The 20,589-nt window shown below is 46.0% G+C and overlaps 1 protein-coding gene across 4 annotated transcripts in view; it reads left to right on the forward strand.

Moving 5' to 3' along the window:
• Window positions 1-593: 593 nt before the first annotated feature.
• Window positions 594-20,589, forward strand: part of LOC144104896 (uncharacterized) — a 29,139-nt gene continuing 9,143 nt past the window's right edge. The window contains exons 1-5 of one of the 4 annotated variants that reach the window (XM_077638130.1): window positions 594-1,519; window positions 7,862-7,941; window positions 9,359-9,507; window positions 14,504-14,779; window positions 16,803-16,897. In XM_077638130.1, the coding sequence (XP_077494256.1) occupies window positions 9,366-9,507; window positions 14,504-14,779; window positions 16,803-16,897 (513 nt within the window). In that variant the 5' untranslated portion in view covers window positions 594-1,519; window positions 7,862-7,941; window positions 9,359-9,365. Of the gene's footprint in view, window positions 1,520-7,362; window positions 7,738-7,861; window positions 7,942-9,358; window positions 9,508-14,503; window positions 14,780-16,802; window positions 16,898-20,589 lie in introns of those variants that run through there. The other 3 variants (XM_077638132.1, XM_077638129.1, XM_077638131.1) reach the window with 3 other exon arrangements.

The following is a 20,589-nucleotide window of genomic DNA, read 5'->3' on the forward strand; positions in this document are numbered from 1 at the left end:
CACGGGCGCCTTCTGGTGTTTCGCCTCCATCGAAATGAGGCCGCGGCGGCCAGGATTCTATCCTGCGTCCTTAGGCTCAGCAGCCAAATGCCAGGTCCACCAAGCAGCCGCGGTGGGTGGGTGGAATCAGTAATCGGTTGGAATAGGTGTAGCAGGGAGGTTTTTCCAAGCTGGTGACATCGGCGTTGACCGCAACAGCAGGTTGCCACAGCCATGACGCCACGAAATCAGGTGGCACTGCGACAAAAATTCAATAATTGAAATTAGTGCATTTTGGTGGTGGAATCACCTTCTTAAGCATGTGCCAAATAGCCCAAGTGTTCTGTAGCTTCAAGAAACCTGCAGGATAGCTCATGTCCCAAGGTAGGTTACAGGTGCCCCTTCTTTCCTTCCCTCCACTTCCATCTTTTCCTTCTGTCGCCCTTTCTAGGCCGTAAGAAGGTCGCAAGGTCCTTCCTGCAGGCGCGCGAGCATTGTTTGCCGCCGCTCCAGCGAACCGCGGCGTGAGTCGGCCAGTTCCGGTGTTGCACCGACGGGCGGCGCCCTGGCGAGAGCCCTCGCAGGCGACGCCTGGCTGCATTCGGAACCTTCGCAGGGCGCCCACGGGAGCCTCCACGGCCGTTCCCTCACGACGACGACACAGTCGCGACACGCCAGTGGACGAGGGCGAATATTCCGACCACGCAGTCAACGCGTGAGTGGCTTCGGTGACTAAACGCCAGGTTTGTCCTGGCTTGAATGCAACGGTGTCTCCAGCCTTCAGCAGCCTGCAGTTTCTCTTCGCCATTGCAGGCGACATCGACGGCAGTGTCTAGAGTACGTAGTCAACAGAGCACGTAAACTACTGCAGTGCCCAGCTTTTGCTCTCCGACCTTTGACACTGGTCTACGCTGTTTACGCTGGTATAGAGCTTGTCGGCGTTATGAGCGAAGGGGACGGGAGTGTCTCAAGCTCTGAGTCAGCGCTGCCTGGTTCAACGGCTAAAAGTTTCCTCCCAACCCTAGCAGGCTTAAACGTCCAGGAACGTGCGACGCCGACACAACTGCACTGGTAGGCACTGAGAAGCGATAATGGCGGCGTTGTCCCAAGACTGCAGCCGGCGCTTTGAGCTACTGGTTCAGTGAGCAGTGCCTCGCCACGGCCCGGAAGCAGCCTCTTCGGACGCCTGTCATCAAAGGACGAGATTCTATAGAGCACAAGTGACTGCCTTAAGCGGGCCTTCTTTTGGCGTTTTCTACTGACGCAGCCATCCAAAGACTACTTGAGCCGTGGTGCGAACTGCGGCGTACGTTTTATATCGCTGTTGTAAAATTTCACCTTTCCCGAAGCACGCTAGTCTGTGCTCTGCAATTCAGTCCGACTGCTGTATCGGGGTATCGGCGCTTGCATCGTACGCTACTTGTTCCAACAGACTGCGACTCTGCATGTGATCAAGCTTATTGGACTGGACGGGTGACGCCGCGGCATTACTAACCAGACGTTCGCAGTCGATCAGTGACGGAGAAGGCAACTGCAACTGGTAAGTGAGTTCGCTTTTCACTCCAAAACTCGTGTATGTCAAACAATGGACAAATAAACCAGAAACGTCACTATACGAATGTCAGCTCACGTGCGGGACAATTTTGCAGTTCGCGGAGGTTAGTAACGCCATTTTTAACTTTTGCCGAATACCTCTGACGCCGAGGACTTATTTCAGCAAGAAACGGCTTAAGCCTGCTCGTGTGTAAAGTCGTGTTTACGCGTTTATTTCCGTCAGAATGCTTGGCCACGAAAAACAGAATCTGCATTTCAATTTTGAATCGAAGTTATCTGTATACAATCTATCTGGTTTCGTTACAGCATTAGTACGAGTCGTCGCTAGCTGGAAGCGCACATTTTATTCCTGAAGGATAGCATTCTTAGTGCTTCAGGCGTAGCGGGTTTTCTTTAGTGTCCTTCAGTTTCTCGAAGTCATGTAGACAGGGGACTCAAAAAAAAAATGCCTTACAATAAGACAAACAGAAAAGAAAAAGCACCCCAGTATACGATCAGAAGTTTCGTTTTCCGACTGTGTGAAATGTTAATGCGTAAAGTGCTGGATATAGCCGTTTTCGAAGCAAACATTTTTGCATGAAATCTTACCGTTCTTAAATATCAAAATTTCGGCGATTTCGACAAGATGCGTGCAATGGAGCGGTTGCTTTGGCAAAATATGTTGGTCCATAGGAGCTGCGTTTTAGTAAACCATAGTTTATTCGGATGCGTGTGTACTTCACTGGCAGTGCTGGTGTGCCAAAAGGAAGCCTACTTTGCAGGACATGGGTGACGATTCTGTCCACGGCAGGGACGGATACTCTCGATCCCCGAGGCAGCGCATCAGACGGGCGTGCGCGAAGCATAGAGGCGCGGAATGTCGAATGAAAGCCGGAGCAGTTGCTGTCACAAACACGCCACAATGTTGAGCACCTTTCCAAACATAAATTTAAATTGTACGGGATCGGGACGAGTCGGGACACAGCCTATTGCATAATAATGGGTTATATGGCGCACCCAATTCTTGCTGCAGCATTCCCGCCGCGGTGGTTCATTGGTTAGGGCGCTCGGCTACTTATCCGGAGTTCACGGGTTCTCTGCAGAGCTCGTGCTCTGCAGAGACCGAGCCATGCCCACACCGCGACGACCGTGAGGGGATTCACGGAGTAAACCTGACGGTTAAAATTGGCGACATCAAGGATGAATAGGATATGCAGCCGCCATATATTGGCTTAGCAGGTATGGGAAAGGGTACGATCATTGTCACGCTACCGCTGGTATTTCAGTCTCTCCGTGTTGGAAGAAAACTTTGTGTCTCTCGTCGCTGCATATATGCACCAACTGACCCAAATTTCCACTTTGCTGGACTTCATGGACCACTTGCATCGGTGACCGCAGGGCTGCCGCTCATTTCGATGGAGGCGAAATACAAAGGATGCCCGCGTAGTGTTCAACGTCAGCACAAGTCCCAGGTGGATGAAATTGATTCGCATCTCTCAGACGCACGTTAGGCTTCGGGGACACTGAACCCCACACATTGTGCCTTATCAGTTCTGCAGCATATAGCATCGCAACGTTGCGCGTGTATATATTAGCATTTTTTTTCGTGCGTTACTATAGTCGGATACAACTCGAGAACAAAGCGGCAGATGTCACTCGAAAACGCCCTTCCGCCAATCCATGGCGTCGTGGTTATCCCCGTTCACCTGCCGACCCTATCACGCTAGCAGGTCCAAGGGGATGGCATGAGAATCGGTCGACGCTGTTGGCTGAGGGGCGCCACCTGAGGAGAATTCGCCGCCTCATTCGTATCCCACCGTAGACGCCACGGTATTTCCGCGAGATGCTGCGAACGTGGCGACGTCAGTTTTGTCCTGCAGGATTGGGCAGCTGCAGAGTGGACATCAAGACGTGAGCGCCAAAACTTTAGCTGGAGTGGCGGCGAAACGAGCAGAATTGGAGGTCGCTCCTCGATGGACACAGCACGGATGGAAGAGACGACTCCAAAAAGCATTGGGCTGCATGGTACTGCAGCTCAGTCGAACTGCAGGGCAGCTGCCGAAGCGTACACCAAGGCCACTGGGATGGCCTTCGCGTCATCAGAGGGAGATGCATGGCCGCTTCCACATTCATATCACGTCCGTGGTGCCAGCTGGTATCAAGGCTCGAAGACGTCACATCCGGGAAAAACACGTGCAAGACCAGAACTGACGCGCAGTCACGGAGACGTCCTTCCCAAAAAAGAATCAGCAAGAAGCGTACCACCCGCCGCGGTGGCTCAGTGGTGAGGGCGCTCGGCTACTGATCCGGAGTTGCCGGGTTCGAACCGGACCACGGCGGCTGCGTTTTTATGGGGGCAAAACGCTAAGGCGCCCGTGTGCTGTGCGATGTCAGTGCACGTTAAAGATCCCCAGGTGGTCGAAATTATTCCGGAGCCCTCCACTACGGCACCTCTTCCTTTCTTCTTTCACTCCCTCCTTTATCCCTTCCCTTACGGCGCGGTTCAGGTGTCCGCGGATATGTGAGACAGATACTGCGCCATTTGCTTTCCCCAAAAAGCAATTATTATTATTATTATTAAAGAAGCGTACCTTATGAGGTCCTCTGGAAAGAGAAGTTGAGGTCTCTGCAAATATATTCTTGCAAAGACGGGTACGCTGGGAAGCTTGCGTCTCTCTCTCTCTCTTTTTTTGCTCAGGAGGGCTATATCTGAACAAAACCATCGCCATCGTAAATTTGGTTATGTGCTGGACGCAGGCGTTTTCTAGTGATCTCCAATTAGTCCTCTCCTGAGCCAACCTGTTCAAATTTTGAAATGGAAATGAAAATTGTTTTTTTTTCGGGAAAGGAAATGGCGCAGTGTCTGTCTCACATATCGGCGGACACCTGCTGAACCGCGCCGTAAGGGAAGAGATAGAGGAGGGAGCGAAAGAAGAGGTGCCGCAGTGGAGGACTCCGGAATAATTTTGACCAACTGGGGATCTTTAACGTGCACTGAGATCGCACAGCACACGGGCGCCTTAGCGTTTCGCCTCCATCGAAACACAGCTGCCTCCATCGAAACGCAGCTGCCGCGGTCGGGTTCGAACCCGGGAACTCCGGATCAGTAGCCGAGCGCCCTAACCACTGAGCCACCGCGGCGGGTCTCATTTTGAAATTAAAATTGGTTTTGAGGAAAGTAAATGACGCACTAACTGAAGAACATATCTCTGTGGGCACCCGAACCGAACCTCACTGCACCGCAATTAGGGAACGGATAAAGGAGGGAGTGAAAGAAATATATAGAGGTGCCATAGTGGAGGTCTCCGGATAAATTTCGACCACCTGGGGATCTTTAACGTGCACTGACATCGCGCAGGACAGGGGCGCCTTTTGAGTTTCGCCTCCATCGAAACGCGGCCGCTGCGGTCGGGTTCGAACCCGGGTACTCAGTAGACAACCGCCATTAGTTGTGCTGTCCGCAGCCACATTTTGAGCTTTTTCGTTGGCCTTTCATTAGGTTAAGCCCCATACTGGTACGATATACACATTCATCTGTGTTGGTAAAACCAGTGCCTGCAACGATACAGCCTATCTCGATTAACGACGTGGTGAGCAATATGCGAGCAATTATAAGCGTAAAACTGACATGATGGCAGAACCGAAAGGAAAGCATTTCATCTGGCTAGTAATTGCCACCGACACCCCGATCGCTTCTACTGTGATGCAGCTGTGCATTTCGTTTCTGTTCCAGCACTTGCTGTAAAATTTTTTGGAGCTCTATCTGTAAGCTACATAGTCAAGACGAAGTCGTGCATCGTAGACGGGAAAGGCGAAAGCGAAGAACGGTGGCCAGCACGCCGCCTCCGCCGGACGGCTCTCAACACACACCTGCTGGTCATACAGCCCGAGAACCCACTGTCGTTTGGAAGCGCACATTTTAAGCTTGCCAAACGTGCCAACGTAATCTTAACCTGCAATAGAGAAATCATGCAACCATAAAATGGAGCGAAGCTTTAACCAGCAAGTTGAACGTTTCCGCGCAGCCGGTTATCCGCCACCTCATCGCCGCAGCGTGTGATGAAAGCCTATTAAAGGCTCTAAACAGAAGGATGAAAAGGACAAGAAAAAGCCGCTGCAGCCTTATAACATTCCCTGACTGTATAACATTCCCCGTGTATCCCACGTACAACATGACAAAAGCGGCGAACCGATCGATATGGTGTCAGGATGGTTTTTTTCGACACCGATTAAGCATGCCTTTTGGTGTCGACAGAAAAGAGGCCGCAGTGCTATATATCAATCACGAAAAGCAGTTGACAAAGTTTGATTGGGGCCTTGTGTACAAAATTCCCCTCACATGCGAAAGAGTTTACATTATGCAGACTGGTAGGTGTTTTGATGAGCGAGCACGTGAACAGAACTTGGCAGTGAAGAGGAAGGCCATCCGGCACATCATTGTCAGAACTGCGAAGGGAAGTTCCAGTTGTACTCCCACCAATGTGACAGAGACCACATCAACTGTCCGGAGGATCCGCCTACCCCGGACCGAGCAGTACTGGGAGGCCGTGCTGCTCAGCTACGACCCAACTCTGGGCAGTGGAGCTGGCCAACGAGGTCGCCAATTGTACCCCAGAACTACTTTTTTGTTTAAATCAAGAGGAAGGGAGGTCGCAGAAGCCTTTCAGACCGTAAAAAAAAAAATGGTGAAAATTATGCGTCAGCACTGCGGCTATTTCGCTGTCACCGCGTTTTTTGAAGACCACCTATAAAGTGTATCTCTTCTGTATCCCAATTAATCGTAAGCTGTACTCCAGGGCTGAAAATGTAGTTCTATCTGGTTTTATGCTCACCTTTATACTTGTTCTTCGTTGTTTACCTCATTCCATATTCTCTACCTGGTTTTAATTTTCACCTTTACTCTTGTTTGTTGTTTCCATCCTCTCATGCCGATTTTTCCATACGTCACACGATGATCTCATCGCTTTTTCATCATTTTTAACATACTTTCTTTTACTCCAGGTGCCTGTTGGGTCACCTGCATCACTTCGCGTATTTCTCACCTCATATCTTTGCTCAAGCTAATTGTTAGGTTCCTTGCTTGTTTTTTAATCGTTTTCCTGACATCAAGTTTCTCGGGACATGCTGACTGAGTGCTCCCTGGTTTATCGGCCCTTCCGCAACGCAAAAGTTTGATCACGTGTATATATGTTCTAGGTTTTATCAGGTCTTGTGTGAATTACAGCTATGGTTATGAGCATGGGTTCATCGCTTATTTAGCGTCTGTTTTTTGGTCTTGAATAAATTTAGAGTTGGAAGTCTGCGCCTGTGTTTGTCGTTTTCGTTCCTCCTTCACCTGTCCTGTCCACGACCGGCTTTATTACTTGGTCCTGTCCCACCTTTTATCTGGAATGAACCAACTAGCCCGCAAGAACATTCTGCATTATTTATTGCAGACGCTTGTGTATTGCAAGCAAAGCGTATCGGAACGTCTCGTATACCGGTTTATGCATCAAGGTCGCTGATAGCCTACGCTCACAGTAATTAAAAGCCGCGGATCCTATCAACTCCCTACCTTCAAGGCCGCATCGGCGGCGTTCATTCACCGGATTCAGCGGCGAGCGTAGAGTGCGCGCGCCGAACGGTACATACCGCCGCAAACGTTGACGTTTCATTTGTAAATTGGAGCCCGCACCGTCGAACCACGTAAGGTAGACGAGGCGTGCTTTCTATGTGTGGTCGAATTGTAACCGAAAGGCGAAACTTCCCGCTTACCCTGTGCTGTTATGAAGAGCAGAGCCGGTTCTTTGGCGCCAACGATGGTGGCGCCATCTGGCAGCAAACGTACGCGCCAGCGCGCGCGCGCAAGAAAGAAAGTAAACTGTACGAATGGAGGTCAGCAGAAGTTTGAAAAAGTTTGGTTTCGCTCTTCATCCGTCGGTTGAGCCGCTACGCGTTTCCGAGTGAGCGCGCCGATTTGCAGTTTTTGCAGGCGCTTCAACGCTGAAGCGACGATGACCTTTATTAGAAGGCATTACATTCAGGTAGCTGCGATGTTTTCGTGAATGGGGGCTGAGCGGAAAGCCGTTCGCCTCGATCGCAAGCGAGCCATGTGGGTGTCTGCGGAATCGTGGTCGTATTTGGTTCGAAAGTTTGCGTTGGCAGAATTCCCCGCTGTTATGCGCCGGTGCTGAGTCTGCTGTCCTGTAAACGTGAAGGCAAGAGCTGTCGCGCTGTTAGCTGTGAGTACGTACACGCCGTTATTCAAAAGTATGTTGGTGCTGTTCGTGTGTGGGTGTGTGTGTGTAGAGGCAGTAATCTCTCATTTCGTTGTACGTTGAAGTGAAATACTTGTACTTTTCCGACGCAGGACCGTGCAGCTTCAATGTAAGCACAGGATGACAACAGTGCAAGGTCGGGAAAGGAAGAAAGCGGTTCGCATTTCAACAGGTTGGCTATGACGCGTATTCTTTCATACTGTTAAAACTTGGCATTTGGTTTTTTGAAGGCCTGTGCTGCGCCTTTTTCTCTCTCTCTCTCTCTTAGTACGCATGTGCTTGTAGCGTAGTCAATGTTTCCGCGGTTTGTAATATTATATAGATTTGCAGGCGCATATCCAACAATAAAACAACATCCTGACAGGTTAAGCAATAAGATACGCGTTAGTATCGTTTCTTCATTTAAGGTCGGCAGTCGGCATTTATGTATAGAAGTCTTGGATCGAGTAGCTTTTTGGCTTGCCGAAGCTTCTTGGGGCTCTGTGCATTACTGATCAATTTATATATAGTGTCTGCCGGCATCTTTATGAACAAAACTTGAAATGTGAGGTATCCATATGACTTGAGTATTGTGGGCTGTGGTATGCGCAAGACTTTGTGCGAACAAAAACGCGTTATGAGAGAACTACAGTGGTAGTTCGAAATCACTTATACGCAATTAACGAAAAGCAGCACATAGAAGCAGGACAAGTGTCTCCTCTCTCTTGTCCATGCTGTTCTTCGTCGTGTTTATGTAACCAGCTATTTTAACTTCAGACTGTCATTGCTGAATTAAGTTACTGTTATATATACATGGAGAGGCTCAGAAGGGGGATTCCTTGTTTTAATCAAACATTTCGTTGAGTTCTCTGAAGATCTAGCCTCAAGTCCATTATGCACCATGGCTGCTTTTGCTGGTTTCTTTTGCAGGAATAGCATGTTTACAGACATTAAACTGTTTGCATGGGTGATAAGTTCTTATAAGTGAAAATTGTGTACAAGCATGACATGTGGAGCCATCATACGTTGTGTTCGTGGAAGACATCTAGACTATCAAACTATTCTGCATGCTTGAATTAGAGAAAAACTAGCGCCAAAACCGTGCAAACCACAAGAGAAGAATGAAGACGAGACACAAGCGTTTGGTTTTGGCACTAGTTTTTCTCTAATTCAAGTATGCGCCAACTAGCCCAAAAAGAGGTGTTAATTCTGTATGCGTGGAACATGCTTTGAAGTATTGAATTATTTGTGCTAGGTAAGGTGTTTGTATCTTTTCACATAATACAAAAGCTTTGTGCATAAGCAGGTTTGTTTTTCTGCACAGAAAAGTCGCAAGGGCAGATAAAGTGCTCGAACTCATAAAATATTGTTTTTGCTTGTGTAGCAGCTTTACAACCATTACACTGAGTGTGCGCAGGTGTTCAGAGCAGTTGTATTGCTGATGCAAGCAACCATGAGGTATGACATGCAGCAGGTTATCAAATTGGTTTGGTTTCGTATTAGGGGGTATAAGGTCCCAAAGCGACTGTGAGAGATGCTGTAGTGGAGTGCTCCAGATTATTTGAACCACTGGAGGTTCTTTAATGTGCACTGACACTTGTTTTGTGCAGGAGTAACATGTTCAGAAGCTTCAGCATGAACCTGGGAGCAGCTGTGTTGCCAGGATGCCAGGCCATCCTGTGCTTCTTCAACATCGTCCTGCAGCTGGTCTCTCTGCCCCCATCCTACTGGGGAACCTTCACAGCAAAGACTGACCAAGGTGAGCGTTGAATTGTTTTGTGGGTCTTTAAACATCAGCTGGGAGTAATTTGCCATTCCGTTCCGGAAGGTAGACATTAAATGAGCTCAGCAGATGAAAATGTGCAGTGAGTATAATGAGAAGGAAAAAGCAGTGCCAGGCTCACAACAGCCATTTTGTGATCTTCATTAAGCTTTTACATGAGGGCAGTAGTACAAAGATGACAAGCATACCTCGTTCACAGGACCACAAGGTGGCTGCTTGTCATCATGTGTTTTATGTGCTTGTCCTTCTTTTGATCTAGTAGTTCCACTTTTCAACACTAAAACAAATGTCACTAAATGTCATTAGAAGAAGAACATGCCTAAAGTATGTTTGTGCTACCAGTTGTTGTGGTACATGTACCGAGTGTTTCAGGGCATGGTATTGCGGCATGTTATTGCCAGGGTTGGCAGACACCAGAAAACCGGTGAATCATCTTAACTAGTAAGCTGGTTAACTAACTTCAAGGAATGAACTTTTTAATTATTAGAGTTAGGCACCTGGTTGCAATTATAGATGTGTAAGGGTCGTTAGTAACCGCCTTATCAGTTTGTAGGATTTCGAAAACACGCTTTTGTTCAGTGCTGTGGCCAAACAAATTTTGGCTGCATCGTGGCAAAATACATGCGCATTTGAAGAGCATGCAGGTGAAGCAACCTCTCCAGTGCACATACCGTATAAATGCATATAAGGGTTGCATTTTTTTCCTGATTCAAGGGCCAATTTTCAGGGTGTGGCCCATACACACAATGTGTGAAAAAAAAAATTAAGTAAAAACGCATAAATCAAGGAATAAGTGGCATTTATTCTACGTTTAGTCATCACTCGCGGAGCCTTCTGACTCTGAGCTGGTGCTGTGCTCTGGTGCAAGCTCACCCCACAAGAAGTCGCGCAGCACGTCCACTGCCAACGCGTAGTCGTTCTGCACTTCCATCACATATTAGAGCAGTTCTTTTTCTGGTTTGGGAAGCTTGCACGGCTTGCCTGGGAAAGCGCGCTTTTTGTACCTTGTGTTCCTCAGTGCATCCTTTTGGGTGCAGCATCGTCAGACGTACTTCTCAGCCATGTCAAATTTCCTGCCCACCGCACGCTTGCAATGTTCGAGAGCAAGCTCACAGCTGTGTAGCTATTGATGTGCTTGCCCATTGTGTGCTAAAATTGCAACACTCGGCGGCAGCACATGAAAGCCACAACTGCGGTGAACTAACACACTGCCACAACTCCAATGCCTCTGACAGCCACAAAAAGGATGGATGGATGGATGATGATGGCATTTCCCTTTGTATCGGGCAACACCTTGTGCCACCTAGTCTATACTTTTCCCCTTGTTAATTAATTTTTTTCCCCTTTCCTTCTATGCCACATTTAAAATGTCTAGTTTGACAGTCTTTTTCCTCTCCAGACTCACCCCTCCCTTGATTTCCTCCACCAGTCTCCTAACCTCCCCTTCGTCAATATGTCAGGTTTTTCTCATCCACTCGCCCTCCCTACCAAATCCCAGCGCTCTTTCCATGCCTGTTGCTGTTCCCTCGGGGAGGACTGGGCGTAGTTCCGCCCACCTCAAAACCAAGTGCCCTTATGGTCTCCGTTTCTATTCTGCAGGCAGAGCACAAAGTATCCACTTCTTCAAATTTGGACCTATGTGGTTTTGTTCCCAGAGGTGCTGTCCTGGTTTCAAAAACCAATGAACTGCCCCGCAAGTTATCAAATATCCGCTCTTTCTTGATCTCCTGTTTTCGTGCCCTGCATTCTTCCTGTCTCCTTTACCTCCGCTTTCACACTGGTATTTTGCTGAGCCCCATCCCTCACCTGTAGGTACTTTGTTCTTAGCTTTCGGGTTCTGTTCGTCCATTTTATGTCAATACTTTTCATGTGTAGATACTTGTACACCCTTTTTGCCCACCTTGTTTTCTCCATTTGGGTTAGCTTCTGATCATATTTCAGTTTTGCCTCTCGAACCTCGAACAATGCCCTGCCCATATCTCCTGGACTCCCTCATTCGGAGTGTTCCCATGTGTTCCCAAGGCCTTCCTACACTTCTCTGTCTGATTTCTAGACTTCATGGTATTTCTGATTTCATGCACAGGACTGCATTTCAAAATGTGAGGCCTGGTACCATGATTCCCTTCCATACACCTCTAACCACCTCATACCTATTACAGTGCTCTATGCTTCATAATGTCTCAATTCCTTTCTCCTTTATCCTTCAGAATACTCTCGTGCTCTTCCAGGTATTTTTTCTCTTCATTATACGCATAGATGCTTATAAGTCCTTACATGGTCAGTCTTGGTGTCTTGCAGTTCAGGTGTGTCTCCCCTCTCATCCTTATATATACCATTATCCCAGACTTCTCTCAACTGAAATGGAGTCTTAGCTTGTTACCCTCCTCACCACAGATCTTAACTAGTTCCTGCAGCCTATCTCGCTTGTCTGCCTACAGTACAATGTGGTCCGCATACATCAGTCCGGCCAGCATTTGATTTACCTTCTGGCCTTCCTGTATATAACTCCAGTCAACTCCTACCTTACTCTCTTCCAACCTCTTTTCCATTTGACTCACATATATCGCGAAAAGTAGGGGTGGTAGTGGACAGCCCTGTCTTAGTCCACTTTTAATTTTAGCTGGTTTTGTTGTTTCTCCCTCCCATGTTTCCACCACCTCATTGACTGGATATACACATTGTAGAAACTCAAGCAGATTTCTACCTGAACCATATCCCTTCAATTGGCCACAAAGCTTTTCCTGATTCACATTGTGTCATATGCCCCTTAATATCTAAAAATGCCATCCATAGAGGCCTCCAACTTGCCTCAGCTATCCCTGTACACTGAGTTATAACGAAGAGATTGTCTTTCAATCGTCTGCCCTTTTGGAAACCGTTCTGCAGCTTTCCCAAGATCTCCTCACATTCTGCCCATTTCTTCCATTCTCATTTTTACCATCTGCATTGCTAGCCTATATATAACTGATATCACCAGCTGGAGTTGTGATACTGATGCCGATATGGATAGCCGGAGGGGAAAAGTTGACGATGATGATGATGATGACCCGCAGCCTCGAGTGCCATCTGTGGGCGGCACCTGTGCACGCACACGTGGCCTCCACGACCATTGCTCACAGGCAGAGCTGATCATGGAGGCCATGGCTCATGCATTTCAAAGGCTATTCCTGCATGTTTCGTGGAAAGTTCGGGTGCGGCCCTTACACGGATATTTTTTCTTCTAATATTCCCTTCAGGAAAACAGGGTGTCGCCCGTACACAGGTGCAGCCCTTACACGCATTTATGTGGTAACTAGTCGAAATAGCCAAATTTCGTCAAACCACAGCGCCGAGGGTAATCGCGTTTTTCAAAATTCTAAAAACTGGTATGGCAGTTAGTCGGTTACTAACGACTGGTTACAAATCTCTAATTGCAACCAGGTGCCTAACTCTAATGGTTAAAGAGTTACTTATTGGAAATTAGTTCACCAGCGTACTAGTAGTTATGATGATTCACCGGTTTTCTGGTGTTCGCTTGCCCTGGCAGTACCATGCCGAAAAAGCCATATTTTTAACCCAAATTTCCTGTTTTTGAAAATTGCTTGAAGTCTTTCCTGAAGCACCCTATAGTGAAGTTGCGATTAGGATGGGAATAGAATTAAGGACTGTAACTTTATATTTGTCTTTTTTGCTCCGGCAAACTCTTTGGTGGAGCGAATAATGACCTCATGGCTGTCACAAAGGACTGCTGGCCAGCATTAGCAATGAAAGCAGCAGATCTCAGCTACTCCCCTAAAGCCATTTAGCTGCTGTGTTGAGATTGAAGATTTCATATACCATAGCTATGGCCAGATTCTGCATGTTTGAGATGAGCACTGTGAACCAAAGTGCTATGCAACACATAACTATATTCACATATTTAAAAGAGTATGTAGGCACCAAAATCTTCTGTTGCATGTTTTCTTCTCTGTAATGATGCGTAACATATTAGTAAACATGATCGTTGTATGGAGCTAGCCCCAGTAAATAATTTATGACTGAATTTCTTCCTTGATGCTGCTTTGGTTTCACTTCCAACAGCCTAATCATGGCCATGATGACAAAGTACAAGTCGCACGAGGCAATAAAACTGCTGTGCAAAGCCGCCGTTGTGGCTCAGTGGCTACGATGCTCGGCTGCTGACCCAAAGGATCCAGTTTCGATCCGGTCCGTGGCAGTCGCATTTTGATGCAGGCGAAACGCTAAACGCCTATGTACTGTGCAATGACAGTGAAAGTTAAAGAATCCCTGGTGGTCGGAATTGTTTATTTATTTATTTACATTTGAAATACCTTACAGGCCCGTAGGGCATTGTGTAAGGGGGGCATCACATTTTGAACACTTTCTAACAGAATAGGCCGAATAATATGAAAATAAAAATGTAGTACATAGCAAAATTGCATGAACACATGAAAAAAGAACAGAGTAATAAACCTAACAGCAGGGAAATAAGAAAAACAGATGCGCAATAAATGTTAAAGCACAACAACAAAATTATATAAAATGCTCTTAGCTCCCCGATAGCTTGAGTCACTTTGGAACATTAAATCCCATAAAAGCAAGCCAAATGCTTGTTCGCTGTTTTAATTTGCTGCAACTCTTACACCACTCTGCCCCAAGAGTACAGATGACAATGATTGAAGAAGCAACGTTTATATCTGAGTTTTGCACGCCTCGCGTAACCTGCGCTAGACTTTGATGTCGTAGCCACCTTTTGGCTGTCAAAACCCAGCCAAAGAACATGAGAGAAGAAATGCATGCTCAGTTACTTATTGGAATTCGTGTCGACTAATATCTTGTGTATCGTCGCAAACAAAGAACACAGCCGAAATTCGGAGCCTGTGTTCATCTGAGGTTGTATCTCTCTGCCCAATTAACACTTAATAATCTTTTTTCTCAGCTCTGCCAAGCAGTGCTTGAAGCTGATTCCATCTTTCAACTCGCCAAACCACAGGAGCAGTGCTCGAGCGCGGCCACTTCGGGCTGTGGTACGTCTGCAGCGAGCATGTTCCATTCTTCTTTGAAGACTGTGAGTCTCCGCTCACGTACTTGAGGCTAACGGGAATGAGCACGGCCGCTGGTGCATTGGCCATCATCCACCTCCTCTTCTTGCTGGGCGCATTCCCTCTCATCCTCATGCGCACGGTCCAGGCGATTCGCAGCATCCAAGATGGGTGCCTCGACGTCCACTTCCTCTGCCTGGCCAAGACAACTGTCACTGTTATTGGATGTGAGTCTGCTCGTACTGCTTGTGTTGTGCATAGTAGATATTTACCTTTTTCCTGTGTAAAATGGAAATTTGTTTTGTGAAGAAAGGAAATAGTGCAGCAATCTCGGTGGCACTTTGAGGGAAGGGAGGGAGTGAAAGGAGAAAGAGGTGCCGTAGTGATCCCCTACCTCCATGGATACGCAGCCATTTGTGTAAGATGATTTTGCTGAATTTAAGGCCTTTTTTTAATCAAAAATTGCGTGAAAAAATCATTCCGTAATGATTTCGTTGGCTGTTTTCTTTAGTTTGTAGATCGTTAACAAGGTCTTCTCCACTAGAGCACTGAGTTATAATGCTTGCACACCTCTTTGAAGCCTGCACTGAAGTTCACTCTGAAATTATTTGTATCAAAATTTGTCTTTTATGACACACGCTACATTTCTGAAGCATTCAGGGGCACTCATAGGCATGTTGTTAGGCAATGTTCTGAACAGATAACAGAGGTAAATTGTTCTTTAAAGACATACAAAAACAAAAAAGCTCCTGCCCCTCTTTGGTTACCCCATAATTTCAGTTTTCTTTCAAAACAAGGTGGGGAGAAGTGTAAATATGTGGATTTCAGAAGGTGGTCGCCTGGCAGAAATAGCTGTGGGAAGTAAAATAGTTGAAACGAATCCCAGGTGTTTTTAATTTGCTGCCATGGAATTGTAAAATAGCTTTGCCACATGATTTCTTTGCTGGTTATTTGATGAAAATGTGACTCCTTTAGAAAGCACGTTACAAGAGATATGATGTGACGAAACAGCGCTGACAGATGGGACGGAAGAGGAGACAGACACATACGCTGGGCTAACAACCAAATGGTTTATTGCGTACTGTTCAACATAAACCAACCAGCCTGACTCAGCCCTTTCCTTACATGAGGTAGTTCACTCTGTTGAGAATGGTACTGAAGACGGCAAGGGCACAGATGAAATCAGCAATGATTGAATGACGAAGGAATTAAATGAATTCATCATAGACAACTCTCTTTTGAGGAGCCTCTTGCATTCAGCTGTTGCTCTCAAATTAACGACGACATGCTTTGTCCTAACTTTTGTTTTGAGCTGGATTTGGGTGCTTTCAGCAAAGTAAAAATTGTTGTATAGTGGAAGCCTGTTAAATTCATTGCACAAGGACGTGAATTACTAATGAAAACTTGTCAGACTGTAATGTGTACGGGGAAATGTTTAGTGGTGTTTCTGTGCCTTGTGAGAGTAATCTGTATTTTCACTAAAATCCAGTTTTTTTTTTGTAGCTGTATTGGCACTCATAGATGTGTACATATTACTTTAGACACATCCTAACTAGCTTTTCACTCAAAATTTATATTGTTTGTGCTGCATATATTCTTTTAAACCTAGCATGTATTCAAATTAGAGACCATGAGACAGTGCTTTAGAACACTCAGTGTCATTTTCATCTGCTTAGGCTTCCCAGACTTGAAGATTTCTAACTACTGTACTTTCCCATGGTCACTCCTTTATCTTGCATTTGTACATGCTTTTACCATCTTGGTGCATCACCAAGTTGCTAAATTTCATTTGTCCACAAAGAGGTAATTTAGAATTCCATGCTGCACATTTTGTTTGGGCATATCAGTAGTTTGCCTTGGTGTTAAATTGAGATTTTGGTACTTTCATGTGTGCAAAAGCATTGTGAATAATATTGTTTTTAAACACAAATTTTAAATGTTGCTGCTGAAGCAAAGACCATTGGCTGAAAAATTATGCTTTATATGCTGAGTTTGCATTGTGCTACATGTAGGTTTTTCTAACTAAAATATTGGGATAACATGGCAGTTTTTTTTAGTCTTAGTGATCAGCGTAAAGGGGCTAGTTTCAGAAAATGAAGAGTGCAGTGGTAGTTTTCCACAACATTGATGTGCCTTTGATGCTTGGTACTTTTCAGGCCTAAGCCAACTCTTATTACTCCATAAACTCTGGCTGACTGCCTTCTGCCCATAATTGGTGCCGGTGCACTGACATGCCTTTGTTTTCAACAGTGGTTCTTGCAGTGATTGTGGTGATCCTTGGAAGCATGGGAACGGACCATCCAAGCAACTATGAAGTTCTGCAAGGATGGGCTTTCTGGATTCAGGTAAAGCATCTAACCGTGTGCTTTGTCAGCAGTGACATTTCTCTGTTTGCTGTCAGCATTTTGTTTTCACAACTGTTCGTCCGGGAAAGCGACCACCAGCGAGAATGAGCCGGTCAACGGTGCACAGTTTGAATAATTGAGGGGCGGACAGTGGGGCGGCATGCCATTTGTGCCTTTCGTAGCTGTATATGGCAATGCAGCCGCGCTGATCTTCCAAAGCTGGCCTTGTGCACACCCGCGTGGACACTGGAGGTCTGGCGCAGCAGGGAGCGTAAATGTGCAAGCAAAAGTATTTTGTTATAAGTGCAGGTAATAAATTAGGGGTGCGCAGCTTACGCGAGTAGACTTGGCAATTTATTTATGCACGTCAGCTCTGTTAGCTTCCTTTTTACATGGAGCTCACTACTGGACGAAATGTACCCCAAATATGTGCCAGGGCAATTCAACCTTTGTTGCCAGTCTAGCCAGTTAGTGGGGTTGGTCCTTATAAGTAGCAAACTAAATTGCAAAAGGGTGTTTTGTAAAAACGTGCGTATAATACGACGTGTAATTTGGTTATAGCAAAAACGGAAAAGAAAGTTTTCATCCGCGTATAATGCGAGTAAGGAAGAGCAGTCGGCTCGAAGACATTCCGGAAGTTGCGGAAGCCGAACACCCTCGATTATTTGTGTACGCTGGCGCGGCAGGCATCTACTGTACAGAGGCGCCGCGCTCGCACCCACTTGCGTCTTGCGCCGCGAGTATGCGCAGACCAGTTCCAGCATACGAGCTGGCGCGCACACTTCGGAAGTGTCCGTCGGAGCTTTAGTGATCGTCATCGCTGGGTCTGCTGTTTTCCAAGAGGCCTTGTCAGAGATAGCTTTCCATAGAAGCGCATCTTCGGTACAGTCGAGCGCATGAGATATCCCGCATTTCCTGAAATAACAAACCGGCGGGCTCCCCATGAATGCTGGCCCAAGCGTCGATGGGTGGAGAGGCCCGTGTCCGGCGGCAGTAGCTGCAGGCTCTCCCTACCTCATGCAGACAATGTAGCAGCGCTTGATGTGGTGCCGATGCTTTCGGCAGCTACGATTACTTTCTTTTTAAAAGCTGCCGAGTGCTGATTTCGCGGTCCGGATGTCATGCGAGGTGCGATCGTCCTGGGCGTCGCGATGTCAGGTCAGCTTAGTGAAGTGGCATCGCCATCGAAACTACCAACCTCCGCTACCGCTAGGTAGCGTCTCCTCTCGCTGGAAGTGTGATGGTGGTGACGCTTGATAATAACGAAGCTGGAACTGCGTATTTTGACCGAAAATTTTTCAGATCCGCTTATAATACGAGGTGGAAATTTGACATGCTAAAATTTAGAAAAAAGACTCGTATTATATGCGGGTTTTTACGGTAATACTTAATCACCAAATGTTATGGAACACTGAGTGTGTGGACAGCTAAGGGAACATTTAATGCCACTGCATTATAACTTATACTCAGCACTGCTCAGAATTAACATTAATTTCTTTTTGTACACGCAGTGCTAATGTACCAAATATTCCAAGAATGATTGAGCGATCCCCAGGAGAGTATTATATGTGGTGTAGTGCAGCTGAGCTTGAACGGTTGACAGAAATATGGACATCTGAATGTAATGCAAACGCAGCTGTGCCAGTGCGCTGGGTTTGTTATTTCTTCTTTAGTTAACTTTTGGTTTGCTGAACTCACACTTTGGCCAGTGGCACTGCAACTTACCCGAATGCCATCGAGATGCTGTAACAACATCCTTTTGCACCTGTGTTTACCAGTGTTTGGTATATTTTAGTGGTTTGTGGAGCACATTCTTCACGTTTGTTAATGCTGTAGGCAGTGGTCAACATGCTCTGAAGTCAGGGTCAGGCTTGCTGTTTCATTTCCGTTTCAGGCGCGCCTGCATAGCAATGGAATATCTTTTCATGAGCCCCTGTGAATCTCATGCAGAGCAACATACTGTATGAACTCGTGTAAGGGCTGCACTTCTTTTTTAAGTTCGGCCGTGAATTTTGAAGGTGGGGCCCGTGCACGAATTTAAGAGAAAATGTATAGGCGTTTTTTTTTCTCTCTCTCTCATTTATCCAGTCCAAAACGGAAGGTGGCCCTACATGGGTGGGTTTGCAGTAGTATTCCTCTGTAAGTGGAAAGAAAATGCACTAATATCAATATCAAGCCATTTTGTTCTGATTAAAAAGTATTTTCAGAGTGTGTTTTCCCATCATGGTTTATTTGTTCAACCCAGTACCATGTCTCCCAACACGACCCCCGACATTGTTTCTTCATCTGGCGTATTCTCCATGCTACTCAACCTCAAAACTGAAGCGTCCGCTGGACCTGACGGGATACCAAATATTTTTTTGCGCCGTTATGCAGAAGCCATCACAGAGTTCCTGGTTGTTATTTTCCACAAATCATTTGAAACAGGAAACATTCCTTCCGACTGGAGGAAAGCGCAGATTGTGCCCGTGCTGAAAAAGGGTGATCCTGCCTTGATTGCTAATTATCGTCCCATATCAATAACTTCCACATGTTGCAAACTTGCTGAGCATATCATAGCTAACTACATAACTACATTTCTAAACGATAACAAGGTACTTACCCCCCATCAGCACGGGTTTCGAAAAGGCTTTTCCACTGTCACTCAGCTAACTTCTGTCATTCATACTTTTGCAAGTGTACTAAATAGCGCTGGTCAAATGGATGTTATTTTTTTAGACTTCAGCAAAGCCTTTGATGTTATTTCTCATGCCAAACTAATTTACAAACTTGAACTTATTGGTCTTCCTAATTTCATAATTCGTTGGATTTCCTCATACCTTTCTCACCGCACACAATTTGTTTGTATTGATGATTGCTATTCAAACCACCTGCCGGTCACTTCAGGCGTCCCACAGGGAAACGTCCTCAGACCTCTCCTCTTTTTGATATATATCAATGACATTACTAACGTTATAACTACCCCTGTTCAAATTAGATTATTTGCAGATGACTGTGTTTTATTTCACCAAATTACTTACCAAGATGATCAAGTTTTACTAAACTCCAATCTTCAGAACATACATACATGGTGTAATAAATGGGACATGAAGCTAAATTTAGAGAAAACAGTATACATTACGATAACTAACAAAAAGGCTTCCTTCTCATTTCCTGTCAATATTTCATCTCACCTTCTGACCGAAGTCAGCGAGTACAAGTATCTAGGAGTTACAATAATGAAAAACCTTAGCTGGAATAAACATGTATCAAACGTATGCTCCTCAGCCTTTCGTAAACTCTGCTTTCTTAGACATAAACTAAAACTTGCCCCACCTGAACTTAAAAAATTAACCTACTTTTCAATAATAAGGCCATCACTAGAATATGCGTGCACCGTCTGGGATCCCTACACTAAACGTAACATCGAGGCCCTTGAAATGATTCAACGCAAAGCCGTCCATTTTATTTTTTCAAAGTATCGTGTAACTGACTCACCAACGACCCTCATGCAAACTCACGGTATTGAAACATTACAGCTGCGCCGGAAAATTCAAAGACTGAAACTACTTTTCTTACTAAAAAACCATAAACTGTCTATGAATGCAGACCCCTTCCTTAAACCTAACACTACGCGCCAAACACGAAATCATCATACACAATCATTAACCCCTTACAGTGCTAGGATTAACGCCTTTAAATACTCATTTTTT

This window comes from Amblyomma americanum, chromosome 9, assembly GCF_052857255.1.
Source record: "Amblyomma americanum isolate KBUSLIRL-KWMA chromosome 9, ASM5285725v1, whole genome shotgun sequence".
NCBI lineage: Eukaryota > Metazoa > Arthropoda > Arachnida > Ixodida > Ixodidae > Amblyomma > Amblyomma americanum.